At 42.2% G+C, this 19,260-nt stretch overlaps 1 protein-coding gene across 4 annotated transcripts in view; it reads right to left on the reverse strand.

Moving 5' to 3' along the window:
• MME (membrane metalloendopeptidase) overlaps window positions 1–19,260 on the reverse strand; it is a 589,667-nt gene that overhangs the window by 469,850 nt on the left and 100,557 nt on the right. For all 4 annotated transcript variants that reach the window (XM_069618415.1, XM_069618414.1, XM_069618413.1 and 1 more), the window contains exon 2: window positions 1,981–2,150. In XM_069618415.1, the coding sequence (XP_069474516.1) occupies window positions 1,981–2,140 (160 nt within the window). In that variant the 5' untranslated portion in view covers window positions 2,141–2,150. The remainder of the gene's footprint in view (window positions 1–1,980; window positions 2,151–19,260) is intronic.

The raw sequence follows: 19,260 nt of genomic DNA on the forward strand, positions 1-19,260 counted from the left end.
TTTGCTGTATCTATCACAGTATTTTATTATGGGGGCAAACCACTGATACCCTCCAATCACACACTCCCACCCCTCCCCACAACCCTGCTACGTACAAATCCATAAGAAATGTTCCCTGAAGATGCCCCTCTAGAAGATGTGCCTGTAGGGCCCGCTTCTCTGGAATCTGCTCCCAGACACCACATAATTATTTGGAGCCAGTTATGCATTAGAGTCAGGAGGCCCCCCAGACCCTTATGTGTGCAAGGGTGCTGGGCAGCACATCTTCATGCCACTCTCTAGCCCCTCCTGGAACGTGCAGGCGATCTTTGAGAATAAGGTGACCTGCGTATTTCTGAAAGTCGCGCAAATGAAATCAGCACATTCTCTGCATTTCCACTTTTATTCTAAGGCTGATGTTTTCTTGCACCCAGTTGTACATGCATCAGTGATATATGTTTGATGAACCTATTGATGAATGGACCACAGTAAAGTCCAAAACATGTACTGGGAACAATTGGCCACAAGATAATTACGACGTTATCTGTGCTCTCTGTTTTAACATATGTAGATACCCATTCATGCATCCATCCACTTATATAAAAGGCTAAGAATGTGTGTGGCATAAACACGTTCTGACCACTAGATGGTGAAAGCTCAACCTTGCATAGAGTTTCTCTCTGGGCTTCATCGTTTGCTTCTGAGCTGACGCCAGCCTTTCACACATTAGGAGAGAGTGAGCCACATTCTCAGCAAACGTGTTGGGGGAGTGTACTGTTTCCATGGGGAACACAGTAGATACATGATGTGCTGGGGAGACGCTACACTCTGGCACCACAACCTGCATTGACTCAGGAGCACAGTGCATGAGGCTGCAAGATGAAGAGGCAGTGTGCTCTTGTGACGCACATCACATGCACTGAGGAGCAAAGGGAATGAGGATGCCAAGAGAAGGAATCCCGTGGGCGCCCTTCCAGACACCAGGGAGAAGACGCTGCACTTTGTGACACACCACGCATGCAAAGTGGATCACAGCGAGAGTGCTAAGGTAACACCATGCTCACTGGGCAATACAATAAGTGGACCTACGTCTAACAGGAGAGGAGCCTTTCCCAAGGAGGCCATATCACTTAACCCAAGCTCACTTCCAAGCAAGGCCCAGCACAGGCAGAGACAATGCCAAGCATTCTCCTTCCATAGTTCCTGAAACAAGTGCCTAAATCTCCATGTATGCACAGTCTGTCTGCCTCAGATCCACAGTAAGTCACAGTCAAAGCACTACAAGGTACAGCACAACGCTTTGCCTTTCAGGGGCATTTGCCAAGATGTAAGCTTTATTAAGCTAATTCAAATGTGTGGGTGCTAGGCTTTAATTGTATCATTGAAACAGAACCTTCAGTCCCATATGCCAAATGGAACTTCCCACTGCAGCACTTGTATATACTGGACATAAAGGAACGATCAGCACATACTCTGATCACTAACACTCCTGGGGCCAGGTTATATGAACATGTGGGGTAAGTGGAAAATACTGGTGGGAAGTAACCAGGGCCATACAGGTATGATTCAATGTTTTCATTTTGATAAGACAAAACTTTCTGAAACTGTCTTTTCTGAGACCTGCTGTTTCCATTTCAATTAGTAAAAGTTCTGGGCAAAAACGAACCTAAGGATAAGAGTGGTCAAACTCTATATAGTGCAAACTACCACTAACCAATTACTTTGTTGCAAAGGATCTATACAATCCGATATGTGATGTGTGGCCAGGTCGTAACTTCACTTGGAGACGAAACCAGCGGCTGCACCTTTGTGTGCTTATGTGGGTGTGTTTGCAGGCGCACGGTTGCCGCACGGCATCGGAAACGGTGGCGCATGCTCTGTCGTGCAGCTCGATGACCTGTGCCTCTTAGTTCCCACCTTTTGCCATGGCTAGTGGCATTGTGCGCCTTCAACTAAACACGACATTCTCAGTAATGGAAAAATAGGGAACATAAGGCTTACCGTCGTACGTGGCAAACAGCACTATCATGGTGATTGCCACGATGGTCAGCAGAAGCACAATGACTGTGAGCGCAATCTCCATGAAGCTCCATCGTGACTTTTTCTTCGGCCTTGGCGCAATAGTGTCTGTTATATCCATCTGGCTTTCTGATTTGCCCATCACCCTAAACCTGCAACAGAAAAAACAATATGACATATTATTCAATAGGTAAACATTAGCATTTCTTTTAACTTCTTTTAGCCTCAAATTATTACAAAAAAAGAACGAAAGAGGCCGGAATAACCTTTATACAATGTGTGCGATAGACCACAACCTGTTAGCCTATGAGCAGGGTCTGAAATAAAGTCAAGCATTTGTAGCAGAGTTTAATTTTCTGGATGACATACTTGTGTTAATCAGCTACAGCAGTTCAGTGGCAAGTGGCTGGCTCCCTTTGGGACTGATCTAAAAAGACCAGACGCTCTTAAACTTTGATCAGAAGGAAAGCATTAGTCAGGCACTTTGCTCTCCTGAGCAGGTGCAGGCACCTGGCTAATCAGCAACTTGATATCACTGGACGTGCCTTGCGATATTTTATGACTTCTAACAGGTCACCTATTGAAGGGCGTGAGCTGCAGTTTAGAAGGAAAACACAATGAATGTACGCTCACGTTCGTGCTTTGGCACCTTCCAGGTAAGAATCTCGGTTAGCTTGTGGGCCATTCCAAATCCTGGCCATCTGGAATCTTTGAAATGCATGTGCCTGTCACTAGGTAGGCCTGGTCCTCTTGCTACTCTGTAATCTCCCTGGCACCGGCTATCCTCATTCTTCTGGCCAGGTAATGTCCATGCCTATTCACATCCATTCGCAGCATAAACCTTACCACGGATTGTAAACAACCAGATGTGGAAAACCTTTCCTTTCTTTTTAAGTTTTTATTGTACAATTTGGTTTTCACAACACGTTTATATAACAAAAGAAAAAGAAAGGCAAGCGCAACAGGTAAAATGAAATAACGACAGGTGCTAGAATTGTCTCAACAAATACCACTAACTGTACAATATATTGATAAGTGAGGGTAGGGTTAGGGAACTGTTGTATCACACCCTTCTAAGCAAATCAGCCATTTATCCACAGATGTTTGTTGACTCAGCTTTACCTCATGAAAGCCTAAATACATAGACCATTGTTGAGATTTTCTATAACACTATTCTGCAACCATTGGCTCTCCAGATATTTTGGACTGCAAATCCCATCTGCTCTAGCTATCACGGGCAATGTTGAGGCCTCAGGGGATTTGTGGTGCAAAACATCTGGCGAGACCTGGGCTGCAGACGATTGTTCTATAAAAGGTGATAATAGAAAGCTCCTTTACATCTTCAGTCCAAGCGCGAGAATATGAAGTTGTAAATTGGCTCTTGGGCCGGAAAGATACCTGGACATTATTAACCCATCATTTGCACACTCTCTTTATATGTGACTCAGATTCGGCTTGTTACCTTTCAATACACAATTGTACAACTGGCATGTGACAGAATCTGAACGCTGTCCAGCTTGTTCTGCCGAGAAAGAAAATATTGAGCACTTTCTCTTCCTGTGCCCCTATTATGATTACTATAGGAGACGCTATATAAAACCCATGTTGTTAAAATTCAATATTAGAGATCTATCTGATGCATTCATTTTTCCTAAATCAAGGAAGGATAGTTCAGGGGCAGCGCGTTTGTCTTGGAAGCAAAACAATGCAGCACCACACAGGTTTGAATCCCGAATCCATGCTTAGAAACCACTCACTGGTTTGAAGTGTGTTATAAAAGAGCAATAATACAAATTGTAAAAATTCAGATGAATTAACAGTGTTTGCTATTTGTAAATACATTAATCGAGCTTGGCTCCTTAGAAGGAGAAAATTGTCAACCTTCATGTTATAACATAAGAGTAATCTGGGGTCTGCACACTCCTGTGAGTGACTGTGTAATGGAAACGCTTTAATGAAGAAGGATGTGATCTAAATTATATGCACATGCGAACTTTATATCATAATTATGCATCAAATTGCGTAAGCTGCATGTAATGAAATAATGAATCTATCTCTGTAAATTAATATTTTGGATATGTCGTTCATACTATGTGATTTTATCTTGTTTTTTGGATTCATCCAAAATAAACATCATAATGAAAGATTTGCCACAGCTAAATGTCAGTGGATGCAACATTGCAGTAGTCTAAACACAGTGGAGTACTGTGAGACAAGAGGTAACTGTTCTCACAGTAAAAGAAGTAGAAGTGTGGGCGTTGAAGTGGAAACAGCAACACTGAAAAGTCGCCCTGACAAATATACCACTGTCAATGCTAAAACTTGTAACTCGAGAAGTCCTATCTGTTGACCAAGGACTGTATATTGCTTAATGAGTTTTGGTAATAGGACCCTCTTAGAACACACAGGTGAAATCTGCTGTTTCCACGTTCTGGCGTCGCTTTTGTTCTCCCACTTCTGCTTGGTTTGCCTGCCTCATGCCTTCTTCTTTCTGCTACTACTACTATGGCTTGCATTCCAGTCACACCTCCAGTTCCCTCCTCTTCTTCCTTTTGCCTGTGCCTGAGGGGGCCTTTTATGCCTCCCAGGTTCCTCCAGGTGTGGACCGTTAGGCTCAATAGCCTGACTCGTGCAACTGCATGCCTCTTCAGCCCTCTTCTTCATCCCAGTACTTCTGGGATTCTGGGACTTGTAGTGCCTTTCTACAAAGTGAGTTATTTCAACTTCTGCAGCTTGGCAAACAGCCATTACAAAAGTGGGATTATGAGGAAAGTTAAACAGGGATATTTCCCAGTCTACCTGGTCAGGTTCCCCCCATGTGATCCTACACCCTTATACCACCCCCAGGGTAAGGATCAGGAAGTGCTTGCCTTTCACTGGCCACATGATAAGGTTTATGGGAGGAAGCATTACTGATTTATCACAGTTGGTACACAGATTTTTTCATCTGACCACATGATCTGTATTCTTTTTCTCTACCTGGAGGTAAAGAACTCTTGGGGGGGCATAGATTTACTTGGACAAAGCTATATCATTATTTTATTTAATGTCCAGACTGCAAACAATAGATGTGACTATATTTTTACTTCAAAAGTGAACAAAGACACTGCAAACAACGATTGATGCCCTTCTTGTGATGCGAGACACAAAGACATTATGCACTGCCGGCTTTTGTCCTAGGTATAAAAGAACCAGGTGATGCTGGTTAAGACCTACCATATTCCAGATAGGTGAATGCAAAGAGTTTACATAGCACTTTGTTTGAGCTGCTTTCCGACAAAAAGGATAAGTCTGGTAGAACCACAGTTTAGCAAAGAATAAAGATTGCCACTTCAGAGATGGACTGGATTAAGATATAACTGCTAAAGTTGATTCAATGAGTGTGCCTAAGAATGTTTTTATTAAAACTTAAATCTCTTTGCTGTAGACTACCTTACACCTCACCTCACCAAGCCAAAGCTTGGTAGATCAAATCTCCACCACATACACAATGACGGATGCAACTTAAAACCCGAAAACCATCATTAATGGAATGAGATGTCTGAAAAATCAGTGTTTGGATGGTGGGCGGCACTGTTAGTTGGAAACAGTACAAGGAAACAGTACAAGGGAGGGAAAGACATTAGGAAGGACCAAGGCAATTTGCAGTGGCAAAGTGTGGCAGGGAGACGCCCAGCAGTGAAGATTTGGATGCCACCTGAGGTCATTTCTTACTGATGCAGGAGAATTTACAAAGGAGGGGCATTTTTTGGACTTCTTGAGACCTGTGGGACTGGAGGTCAGTGCTGCGTCTTGACCATCTGTCCAGGCTCCCATGAATGGCAGCCTTTCGACTTACGCTCCTCCCCCCATGCTGCCTCATTATTCCAACTGTACTGTTGTTCACTCCCTCTTTTTGTCGGATTGGTGAGGTGATAGTGTCACAGTGGGGAAAGGAGGTAGTCCACCTGGCCACCTAAAGGCTTTTCTCTCCTTCTGCTGTCTCCTTTCCCAGCTCTCCAGGCCATTTTAATCTGCATTAACTCTGTGCATGTCATTCAAACAACATTACATTAACGATATTAGCTATCTATTTTCCTCCATCTCGCTCCCTCTGACTTTACATTTACTGCAATATTTGCTCTTCTCTCCAGAGAATTTTAGCTGGCTTCTCTACCCTACTTTTCTGGTTTACGCTTGCAAGGCCAGAGGGTGGATTTTCGGACTCTCATCAAGCCTGGTCCCCACACCTTGGGCGTCGAATCTGTTGTGATCTTGGATCCATCAGAACACCTGGATCCTGTCTTTGATTTCTCACCACTGACTGCTTACTTTATGCCTTTCACAGTTGTTTCTTTTTTCTATCTGTGTGTTTCATGCTTTTCTGTGATGTACATTGCAAATTCCTTCTCGCGCCTAACAGCCAACGTAGAGACAGACATGTGTGCCCTGTATAAAAAGCAATAAACTAAAGTAAACTTAGTAGGCTAAAGCCTCCACAGCGCAGGTCAGAGACACCTAGAACTACCATGAGCTGCCACTGATCCTATGTTGCCTGTCTATGCGATCACCACTTCTGTTGATCCGCACACTGCAATCCTGGGTTTTAAAGAAAACTTGTATGGACTCCATGTAATAACCTCCCAAGTACTCTTTGAATTCCAAAAATCTTTAATTTCTGCTATGACACTTTACTTCAGATTTGTCATGAATGAGTCGGATGTCATTGCGATTGGAATATTCACAAGTTGGCATAGGGAACTCTGCATCACTATTTCCTACATCGGTTCAATAACAGGACCCTGAGTGGCTGCCAACGTTGTTGCCCCACATTTAATCCGGGATAATATATGCTGTGACACTGCCTATTTATTATTAATAATGCCTAGGCAGTGTTACAGCATATATTATCCTGGATTCCTTTGATGGGCAACGGGGTGACTAGATAGCACACAAGAAGGTGACTTCTATTTTATTTATTTATTTCTATTACACCTCCACCCTCTCCGAACTCACTACCAGACAACCTATGCAAATGAAATAACGGGCTTCAGTTATTGAGAAGAAAAAAGACACCTGAGCAAGACATTACAGCTAGTATCATCTCGCCATTTTGAACCAAGAGACTGTAGCACAGCGAGTGACGTTAAGAATGGCTGAGTACTTTTACTTTTAACATCCAAGACAGCTCCCTGGGGTGTATGTTATTATCATTAGCTCACATACACTGTTTTTTGGTGTGTGGGTTTAACCAAGGAGTGCCAATCCATTCATTCAAAACAATATTTGGCAAAGAGAACAGTTTTGGCTTTTGTGTAGGCTGGAGGGGAAAGCATTTGACAGGCACTTCCATAATGGCACTACCTGCCGATAGCATGGCAACAACTACACACTAGTGTGAGTACCTTGTCATATGATAGCTGTGCCTGTCAGATGTCTAACACCCTTACACAAGACAAAAAGGTTGGCTTTGCCAATTCATGTTTTTATAGGATGTCAGTAAAAGGGCACGCATACTGCTTACAAAGCAGCAAGTGGCTGAAAGCACGCTAGGATAACAACAATATATTAAATCATTAATGCATGAATAGCTGCTATTAAGCCATTAACTCTAAATACTGCATGGAAATATCACTTAGTGGCACTATTAGCAGTAGGTTTGATGTTATTCCTTGATAAACATAGCGAGACCTAGAGGATGTGTTTTGGGCGGGTATGTGCAGGTAGAGGGTGCGGATGGCCATATCCTGGCCATGGGTAGTGAATTGATAGGTAAATAACCAAAAAACACAAACTGCGTTCCTCCTCACATCGCATCTGTCTTCTAGCTGCACTCCATTGCAATATCGTCGGTTTATAAAGCGCCGCCTAATAACCAAAACTAAAAGAGAAAGACCAAGACGGTGCCGTGGATATATCAATGCAAACTTGTTCAAAAGAGAGCAAGCCCCCTTTCTGTTTCCATGGCGGCATATACGTAAAGGAAGAGGCACACTCAGGTAGACTGTGAGGTGTTAGGAAACAAGGCCGCAGGGAAGTTTAATGATTATTTTCCTTTACAGTGATTAGGAAGTGGGAGAGCAAGCAAGGGAGTCACCGTCAGGCAGTTTGGAGCGTGGGCCTGTACCACCTGATTCTGCCTACATTCTCAGTGTGCTGATTGGCTAATGGAGAAGTGTGGGGTGTTCCTTATTGCTATTTCTTACTCTTATTGTTCATCCTGTTCTTACTTATCTTACAGAATCTCTTCCAGCTGCCCACAAAGTAACGATTACCAAGATTCTTATGCTGAGCACTTTCTGGGAAAACTGTTTAACAGGTCTCTGTGCCATAGACAGGGTGTGTCATTTCTACAGGCTAAAGACTCAACCTGCTGTTCTGGCCACACTCCAGCTGTGTTCAGTGCAGTTACTGACAGCTTATGAAGATGCATATTTGCTTTGAAATAGAAATAACCTCTTAAACGTGTGTTGGAAATGAAAATGACATGCACATTTTACATGAAATAAAGCTGCATGTCTCTCTCAAAATAATTACAAAATGTACACGGCTTTATAAAACAAGCTCTGGGGTATGTCTACATTTAGAAAGCAATGCAACCTTTTTAGGGAAGCTCTCCTTTTTCCCATGTCAGGTTTGAAATAATTAAGCGGCCTTGGTTTATAGCCTCACATTTTGGCTAGTGCGTAAGGGTAGTGTAGTCCTGTATTTCCAAATGTTACAGGGGTGCCAAATGACACGTGCTAACAATGGCAAGCCTTGCAGATAATGATTTGAGAACTCCATTTCAGCATAGCTGCATGAAACACAAGTATGGACGAAGGAGTGGTGTGGAAAATGTGGCAGTGGCGTGTCTGAATTAGTGGCTTTAAGAGTTGTACGCTCCATTAATTTTGCATTAAGATCACTGCTGTGCGACTGAAGAAAAGGAAAGTACCTATGGATTTGTAAGCATGGGATTTATATAGTGGAAACTTAGCTGGCAAGAAACGAGCACTGTCCAAACACAGGGAGAATTCAAAGTGAAAACACTAGGGAAAACTGGGTTAACGAGGGCCAATTGAGAATGTATAGAGAAAGCACTAGGGAGAATGAGTGAGCAATGAAGAGGGTTCATCCCACGAGGGCTTGATTCCACACATACCTCCATCTCCATAGATATTTCTGGACCCTGCATGAACACATTTGAATTGTGGGAAGGTTTATTCTGCCTTTCATTCTTACACAATCAGTAAAATGACTATCTTTTATTTGGGTAAAAGGAACAGCTGTTATTTCCATTAAAGCCCATTAACCAAACCGCTCCCACTAAATAGCAGAGTGTCCTTGTGTCTTCCAGCTACACTGGTGGAGTCATTTGCAGTCTGAAGGCTTATTGATCTACAAAGTCTGTCTTCACTGGCCAATTCATTGGGCGAACCCTTTGCCTTAAAAGCTGGCACTCATGCAGTGTGGAGATTGCGCAGAGTCTCCTTGTGTCTTGGCGCTAAACTGGTGGAGTCGTTTGTAGTCTAGAGGCTTATTGACCCACTAAGTCTGTCTTCACTGGCCACTATATTGGGAGGACTTTTTTGCCTTAAAGCCTGGCACTCACGTGGAGTGTGCAGAGTGTCCTTGTGTCATTGTGCCGGTGAGTCTACGGGTTCATCTTTTACCATTGCGTATTTGGAAAGATCCTGCCTATCGATCTGCCTCACGCAGTAAGTTTTGAACTTTTATATTACCTGTGCAGGGATGCGATTCTTGTCCCTTGATACCTTCTGTTCAACTACGCGAGTAACGGCCATGGGCGCGGCGCTCCTCAGCAAACAGGTGAAGTGCCGAGGTTGCTTTGGAAATCGACAGCGGCCCTCTTGAGTCTGCTCCATGTGCACAGAATGAACCTTCGATTGCGGCGATCAGTGCGATTTCATAATTTAAACAAACAAAACAACCAAAGATTATATAATTTTGCCACATGGCCGAGATAAAGGACTCTTCCCAAAAAGTGCATTCCACTTGCTGTTGCTGGCCACGACACTATGGAATTGCAAAAAAGTTCTGTCTTGTCCAGCGGCACTGAGACCTGTATCCCCAGCACAGATTGCAAATTGGGGATCCCCATCCGGAATATTGTAACTGAGGATGTTACCAACAGTGGCACAGCTGGTCAGGATCTTGCATTGTACAAAGATTCTACACTTGTACATGAGTCTATCATTTTGGATTAGTCATTCCTAAGACTTTGTGCCGGCACATAGGTGATCTAATGAATAATTGCAATTCACCTTTTATTTTTGAGAAACCTACAATTTGGATGGGACCTGTCTGCTGGAAGACTCGGAGGGGCCTCAAGTAAATAATACTACTCATTCTGAGATACATCCTGAAATTGACTTGTTTACACCTAAAAAAAAAGAAATAAAAAGAGCCTCTGAGATCTTGCCAAATATCAACACCTTGGGGCTGAACACAATATCGGCTCTCCATTTAGTCTAGGAGTCATTTCTATGTTTGCATGACAATATTAAAGACATTGCTCAGGGCAAGGCTGCGATAGATCAGAATATACAAGTACTGGACTCCACCACAATGGGGTACGTGAAGCTTGCACTGAGTGACATCCTTCTTTAGATGTGTTCATTGACAGTACTTTGCCCATAGTTCCGGTTAGAACGACACTTGGCTCAGTGACCATTAGCCAGTCTACAAAAAGACCTACTCCACTACTGGACTGTGTCTCAAAACTGAGTGTGTCTCCCAAATCATTTCACTTTGCATGCGAAATTGAAGTTCCGGAGGAGACCAACGAACTAGTGTTACTGCGTGATGTTGGAAATAGCAATCCAACTGGTAAGACCAGGAAAAAGTATTGCCAAGCAAAAAAGGAGACAAAGAATCTACCTGCCTCTAATTTTAACAAAAGAAAATTGTTGCTAACATTTTTAAGGTCCCTAACACTCAGGTCAAGGGTGACAACGAGCTATCGTGTTCAGAAGGTGATACTGCTGAGGTTTGCAACCCAATCCCTGACCACAGGATGACAATAGGCAACCAAACTAAAATTACCACCTACACCCCCCCCCCCAAAAAGAGACAGAGCCTGTGACCCACTCATTTGTTCATTCGACACTAGGACAAATGGGTCAGTAGATTTGGTGGTCACTGAACTGCCGTCTGCTCCGAGAGTTATTGAATTGTCAACAACAGTTTCTATTCAACAACATGAAAACCTTACAGCATCTTTAGGGGCCAAGCCTTCTGCCCCTAAGCAAGTACTTAATTAAATTCTCAATCCTCCACTATTATTAGTTGGGAAAATATTACCCATGTTAATTTTGCTCTCCCTATGAACCGCCGTAAACCTTTGGAGATCTTTCAAGTAATTCCATCTTTGAGAGCTCTTCACACGGGTTATATTGAATATGTAGCTCTTTCCGAACAAGGAAATGACAGTGTGGCCAGTCCTTTCTATTCTAACTTAATTGCTTAATTAATTGGTCTTTGAAGAACGACTCGTATTGAGATCTCTGGGCTTTTTAAATAATCAGGAACATTTACAGGCTTTTCTAGTTGTTCCATCTATTGTCCAAAACGAATCTGGATTGGATCAGGCAATCAAAGGAGGACCCAGCCTCCCAGACCACGCTTCCAGTAATCAACAAATAAGTTTGAATGGTAAACTTGAGACACAAAATTAGTCTTGGTTAGAGTCCACCATAAAAATGTTCACCAATACCAGAGAGGTTTTTACTTTCTGGAACACATGTGGACAGGCCAAGCTGGCTAAATTCCTTTTGAACCCTGATTTTTTAAGGACAACATCACCATAATCTTACAAGAGACATTGTCCGTGTCCCATTTTGACCTAGAGGGGTTTGCAACATTCACTAAACCAGCAATTAGAGGCAAACTGGCCTGACCAAGCAGAGGCCTAGCCATTGCTATCTGTTTAAATCTAAGATCAAAACTAAAAATTATACATTCACCCCCACAAAGGTCTATTAGCTGTTGGCCTTACCTTAGAACCTGACAATTCTGAAATTATTTTAGTGAACTTATATTGGGATCCCTCTAGGTCGACTTTATTTTCCATTCAATCGACTTTGACCTGGACAATCGAGGCATGGTTGGATCAGGGTCATCCTCACACAGTAATTGTAGGGGGCAATTTCCATTTGAATTGTGTGGAGGTTGTGAGATTCAATGATTCTTCTGTGATACTACTCTCAACCACTTCTGCTAATGTTGTGTGGGGGGGAACTGGGATCGGTTTATGCTTGGCTGAGGTATGTCACTTGTGCCGGTGCTAGACAACACCAGTGCATATAAAATGTTTACTTGGCATCAGGGGAATGTGTGTTCCTGGATTTCTCATGTCTATACATCTAATGACTTAAGATGTCTGTGTAGTCCCATATCCCTAGATGATCCTGCCTTAGATGAACATATCATTTTGAATCTTAATTTGCAACTACTTGTTGCCTCTTTTGACTTACATCCTGGTTTGGCTATCCTTTCTATTGATCGTGGGAAGATAACTGCTAAATGCAATGTTCAATCTTGCCACAAATTCTCATGCATATTATCTAAGGCTATTAAGAACGTTGGTCTGTCTGATACTGGCCTTTTGCCCTCAAATCTTTTAGCAGATAATTATTATTCTTTTTTATAGCAAGTGTTTGAAAAACTGACTCATAAAGGCTGGTTGCCATAAACATTCCTCCCATACCTATGAAATGTGAATTGTGAAATCAAAAAGGCTTTAAATATCCAGGCTCAGAGACCTCATCAAACAACTTCTCCATCATAATCGATATATTAATTTAAAAAAAGATCAATCCTACAGGCCCATAGGAATTATGTGAAGTACTTCAAATTAAAATTCGAAATGTATAATAAAGACAACCAACAGCTTCTAAAACAACTGTTCTGTCATAATACAGCAGAAGTTTGGGCCACTATTAACAATAATACAGTTCTGTATGGCATGTCTTATACCTGAACAGGTCTGGATAAACTGCTTGTGGGATGTTTCAACCCACTAGTCCAGGCCCTGCAACATTACTGTGCATTGCTTGCATCAGGAACATCAGAATGGCCGCCGGAAAGTATGCTGCTCGCTAAAAATTACCCAAAAGTGTGCAGTAAAAATCCAAAAAATAGGCCGCCATCCACTTTTGCCTATCTCAGTGTTAACATAGGAGACCACTGCCAAAACCCATCATTTGGCTGCCTACAAGGCAAGGCTGATTGCAAAAGAAACAGAGAGCTGTGTGAAAATCTGTTTTTCTTGGTTATCAAATTTGCAAAAATCATGGCTAACACACCACCCAAAAGACCGAACCTCCTTGTTGGCTGTTAAACATCATTCTACTTCAAAAATCCACATAAATACAATGTCCACAGAAGTACACTTATCAGAAGAAAATCGACATTGAAGATTGCTTGCTTGGAGAAATATGTCAAAAATGGGTGCAATGTCATTACTCACATGTTTCAGAAGCTGGCGATTTCTAAAACCTGTCATGTGTAAAGTTGGACATTGAACTCAAAGTATGCCAAACAAACACTTGCTATCAGAAGCCTAAGAGGTGGAGACAATTCAAAACTATATTTTAAAAAGGCTTGAATTAAGAAATTGGTTGATGTATTTGTTAAAAATGCAAGTTATATTTTAAGACAAGACAATTTATGAGATTGGGCCTCATTACGACCATGGCGTAAACTACGTTTACACCATGGTGGTTGGCGGACTTACCGCCCCATTCCGAGGTTGGCGGGGCGGTAGGTCCCCAATCCCCATTTACCCTTCCCCATTCCCATTTTTGCCCCATAGGGCATAATGGGAGTGGGGAAGGCGTTAATTACGCCACCGTAAATTACGGTGGCGTAATTAACAACAAGGTCCCTTAGCGCCATGGATTTTAACACCTGCTAAAAGCAGGTGTTAAATCCTCCATGGCGCTAAGGGACCTCGGAATCAGGCGATAAGGGTCGGCGCTGTTTACGCCGCCGTAAACCCCTTACCGCCTGGGTCGTAATGAGGCCCATTGTGTTTAAATGTTAAAGTTAGCCACACAGAGCTTCAAAGACATTCCACACCTTCTCCCAAACAAAGGAATCTTCCCCCTGCTCTCTGCTAAGAAACTGGCAGGCTGGTGTGATAGGAACTGGGAGGGGCACTCTGGCAGGTTGCTCTTAGTGTAGACAAAGGACTCCCTTGAGCTGAATGAAAATGCTAATTCGGGTGTGACTGACATCAACTGCCCTGGCAGGGAGAAGCTCAGGTGACTCTCTGACTCAGCCAAGCTTGGAGGCGGGACAGACTGGAAATGTGGATTGGAAACTAAAGTAACTGTATGTTTTGGGAAAAGACTTATAAAATATTGTGCCGAACTGACAAAAATATGAAACTTAGAGATTATTAAAATGAAAAATTCACTCACAGTTTAAAACTAATCTGGAATCTGTGTGACATTCAGAGACTGAACCATGAAATGTTTAATATTGTAGCTATTGTGATTATGCTAGGAACGTGAAAAATTACAGGAATATGCCCAGAGTGTATGTGCATGTATGCATAAAAAATTGTACAGATCCGAAAATGGGTAACCAAAAGCGTGAAAAATGTCATTTATGAACCAAAACTCGTAGGAAGATAATATTTGGACAGAAACGTACCTTAGTCAATCTGTCATGTAATTATGTATTATTAACAAGTTGTGCATATTGAAAATATGTTTTTGGGGAAAAATAGATTTTCTGGGTAAAAGCAAAGGGGAGGTTCTTCCCTAGATTGTAAATGGCAGCATCACTCTGACACATCATGACACATCATGACACACTGTTCCTTTCTCAAATCAGGGGACAGGGAATTCTCTGACCTATCAGATCCTTAGAGGGTTGGGCATAGACAATCAGCCTCCCCACCCACTATGGAAAATTGATAAATAGGGACTGCTGAGGACAGTCGAGACACACACATTCACTCATCAACTGACCCATTGGTGAAGCACTCTGCAGGAAGATCCAGACTCCAGAATTCTGAAGCAGAAAGGCCCAATCCAAAAAGATGAACCCTTTTCAGCAGGCCTTTAGAATATTTTGCAACCTGATTCTAACCCCAAACATTGAAGGGGCATCACGAATTCCAACAGCCTGGCTGAGCTGTTCCTGCTTCTAGCTAAGAGCCCTGTGCTAGAACCAAGATCCAGAAGCCATAGAGCAGAGCTGTACCCAGAACCGACCTGTCCGATCCAGTCCAAGAGGCTGTGCAGACCAGAGTACCTTGCTGAGAGCAGAGTCCAGGTGCCCTGAATCCTGTCCGGTGGCGAGTGAAGTCCAAACCCTTGACCATATCTTTGACGGGCCCGTTCCATTCCAAAGCCATAGTTGTAAGTATTTAGTATAGAACTGCCCATAGTCATCTCTTAGTTTAAAGTAATCCTATTCAATCCATATCAACCTATCCATAACTGCATTATAGAATCTCTTTTGTCTACCTTGAATTCTTCTCTCATCCACATAATCCCGTGATAACCATAATGATAATCATCTTGGCACTAATATATATATTTTCTGGAGAAAGGCAATCGTCTCAGGCAGATAGACACCATCTGGAGGTGCCTCTGGATAGGTGGCTGTGCTGTCCATGTAGTTTGTGGCTCCATAGAGTCCATAGTGTTAAGAAATCTTTGTTCTAAATCTTCAACAGTGCATCTTTCAATTTGAAATCTTGACCTTTTTGAGAAAAATCTATCTTCACTAAAACCTCTGTAACCTTTGAACCGTATGTCATAGAAACGAAATTTAAATGTCCTTTTGAAGCTAACATACTCAGCTTCAATTCCAATTCCTTATAGTTTTTCCGTAATTGCGTTTCTCGCAGGCAGAAATGTTGTCGCGAATTTGCATTTGGCTCAATTTCACTCCATATAAAATAGCTATTTCTTGCTTTCAACTTCTGAATTTCGTTTTTCATCTGCCAACCATTCAACAATCATTGCTAGTGTTTCCCTGAACTTATCCAAAGCAACTCTCACTAGTTCTGAGTCCTATTTAGCGAATTAAAATCATTTTTAGCATTTTTTCATCACTTCATATTACATTCAAAAGCACTTGACCTGTTTAAAATCAACCCTGTTTCTCTCTGCTTGCTTGGGGGGAATCGGGATTGAAACTGCAATTGTTGATTGTTATTCCTGAAACCTGTGTGCCCCCATTCCATCTCTTCATATTGCGTATTGGGGGAGTGAGTAGTAACAGAGGGAAAGAGTGATTACATTGTCCTTGGTTGAATTCATATCAAGTTTATTTCTGTGTTGCATTCTTTCATATCACTGCATTTCATTCAACCCATACAAAGTATTTGCTGCTACATTAATCTTCCTATTCTTACTCCTATTGATTAAAGAGATTGTTGATATTGTCATATTACCCATTGCTGATCATTGCATACATATTCATAAGTGTGATATTCAGATATTATCCATATTTATGAAAGTGTGATATATATATTGTTCGATTCTTCAAATAAATCTTTTAATTTGCAAAACAAACCTATTTCTTGGTTCAGTGAGACCAGGGGGATTCAAAGAGAGGGGCGTTATATAAGGGCACATCATTCAGAATTAAAAGAACTTTTGACATAAAAATATATAAATAAGGGTTTCCATTGGGCGTCCCATACTAGGCATTGACTTAGTTGGAGTGCTGGATTGAAATCACTTACATACTATAGACATTTTCCTTGCCTGTTGGGTTCATTAAAACAATCCAAGGTCGATAGGCCACGGAGGATTCCTGGCACTTGCCCTTGGTTTGAGTTAGATATTCTTTGGGTTATTTCTAGAATTAAGGCCTCAAGGGCACCTGGCCTAGACAGTTTGGCCCCTGTGCTCATTAGAAATGCCCCAAACATTTGGTGTCCCCTCCTTAAATTTCTCTTAAACACAATATATGATAATCATATTTTGCCTACGAAATGGAGGGAGTCAATTATCATTCCAATCCATAAGAAAGGCGATCTTGGCAATCCTGATGATTATAGGCCTACGCACTACTTGATGCTGCCAGCATAAGGTTTTTATTCTCTCTTGTTAATGGACTTTAACATCTGTCTCCAGCAGTTGGGAATTATTATGCTATATCAGGTGGGCTTTGGGCCTCAAATGGGAATTGCCTTAAATGTGACCATTATTACCCACTTAAAAGCCTCTGTCAAAAAACAATTCAACTGGAACTACGTATCTGGCATTGATCAATATGTCTAGCGCATTTGATCGTATTGAGAGAACTACCTTGTGGCATAAATCACAAACCAGTCAGGTGCTGGAGAAGCTAGTTCAGCGGATGACATTGTTGCAAAATGGGAGAATCATAAAGGTCAGGCTTTCTATGGAGGGTGCTCTGTCTAAGTCCATTGAAACCTTTGTAGGGCTTGAACAAGGATGTGTTCTGGCACCAGTACTTTGCAATTCCTATAACAGTGATTTTGACCATCTTTGGGTGAATATAACACCTTGGGCCTCATCACGACTTTGACGGTAACCCTTAAATCTGGCGGTCGCGCTATTACCGCTGGATTTAAGGGTCTGCCAAATCAGGACTTTGGCGGATTTCGCCCCAGCCCTGAGCTGGGGGGAAATCCGTCGAAAATTCACGCTATTACCACCAGCGGGAAATCCGCCGGCGGTAAGAGTGTGAATTTTCTCCATTGAGCCCAATGGGGAATGGGGCATTCCCGAATGGGCTCAATGGGGAATTACATTACCGCTAAACTCGTGATCCGGCGCTATTAGCGCCGGGGAATTCGGCGGTAGGGCTAATACCGCTGACGGTAATACCACCGGCGTTAAAACCAGCCGTTAAGGTCGGGTTCCGCAAAGGGACCTTGTAATAAGGCGCTAAGTGTTTAATGGCGCCGCAGCCTTTTACGGCGCCGTTAAACACTTAGCGCCTGGGTCGTAATGAGGCCCTTGGTCTCGTAAAATCGGTCCATTTAGCACTACTCAGGCATGAACTGGGGTTAATTTCCCTCCATAAGAGACATTTGTGGTGACAACTGTCTAGATATGCCAAGATAATTCCCCTGCCCCTAAAATCTCTGTATATTGATCTAAAAATAATGCCATCTGGGAAGTCTGTAGAATCCATCAATGTCGTCAAGAATAACACGAGAAACCTCTTAGACTACAGCTGTTCTTCAGAAGACGAACTCATCAATCGCTGTGCTACTACCAAATATAATTTGTTCAGGTATGACTGGAGGGAGACTATTGAGCAACTTGGTACATATAACACGTATAGCGAGTATGCCAAGTTTCTTATGAAAAAGGGTAATCTGTCAAAATATCCTCTTTCCGTGTAACAAGGCATGCTCTATGTACCTTTGCTTTCGTCTCAACCAATTGCCTACGCTTGAACGCATTGGCCATTGAAATACGCACCAAGATTGAGTATTAGACTGTCCTGTCTGTAAATGTCTGGCCACATTGGAAAGTTTAAGGCATTTGGTTTCCTCCTGTCCTATCCTGAGCAACTCTAGGAATCAGCACTTTAAAGATACTGTTCCGATGGGCTCTGATTTTTTGGGGGATATATTTTAGTCACACCTTATGTGGGCCGATAACTTCCCATTAATCCTTGCTGTGTATGAATTTCTTTTGGGGGTTTTTGCGAGGATCACTTCTTGGCTGTTGAACTCAGGTTTTATGTTCTAAATTCCCCTTGTTTGGCTTGTTTTGTACCTTAATTTATATTCGTGCTTGTGTAATGTTCTACATACTTTTTTCATTGGGTTTTACATTTTATGTGTTTGTAAAATGTGAACTTTTTTTGTAAACCATAACACAATGATATATAATATATACATACATATGGTCATGGGAAATGCTGCCCTAGGCCCACATGCTACTACTGGTTGTAGCCCTGAAGTATGTTTTCTTTACTACCTTCATTACTCTTTTCATATGACTCCTCTCAGGGAACTCTGCCAAGTCGAATCAATTGATCAATATTTGGACGCCAAGTAATACGCCTAGACTTGACCATGATGCCAATAATGTCTTTCACTATATACTGGACCACTTGACCATGGTATCCTCTGCAGAGACCTATGTGTAAACTCAGATTGCAGGTTTAAGTCTCATTGGTTCCATTCAGCCTCTCATCCCTCTCCAGTTGATAAAATGAACTCCATTGGTTTTGACGGTAATTTCGGTTGCTTTCGGTAACTAATGATAACTATATTTGTAGTATGGTACGGTAAATAAGTGTGTGCTGGTGTTGATACTGTAAAAC

This window comes from Ambystoma mexicanum, chromosome 10, assembly GCF_040938575.1.
Source record: "Ambystoma mexicanum isolate Mex_15411 chromosome 10, UKY_AmexF1_1, whole genome shotgun sequence".
NCBI lineage: Eukaryota > Metazoa > Chordata > Amphibia > Caudata > Ambystomatidae > Ambystoma > Ambystoma mexicanum.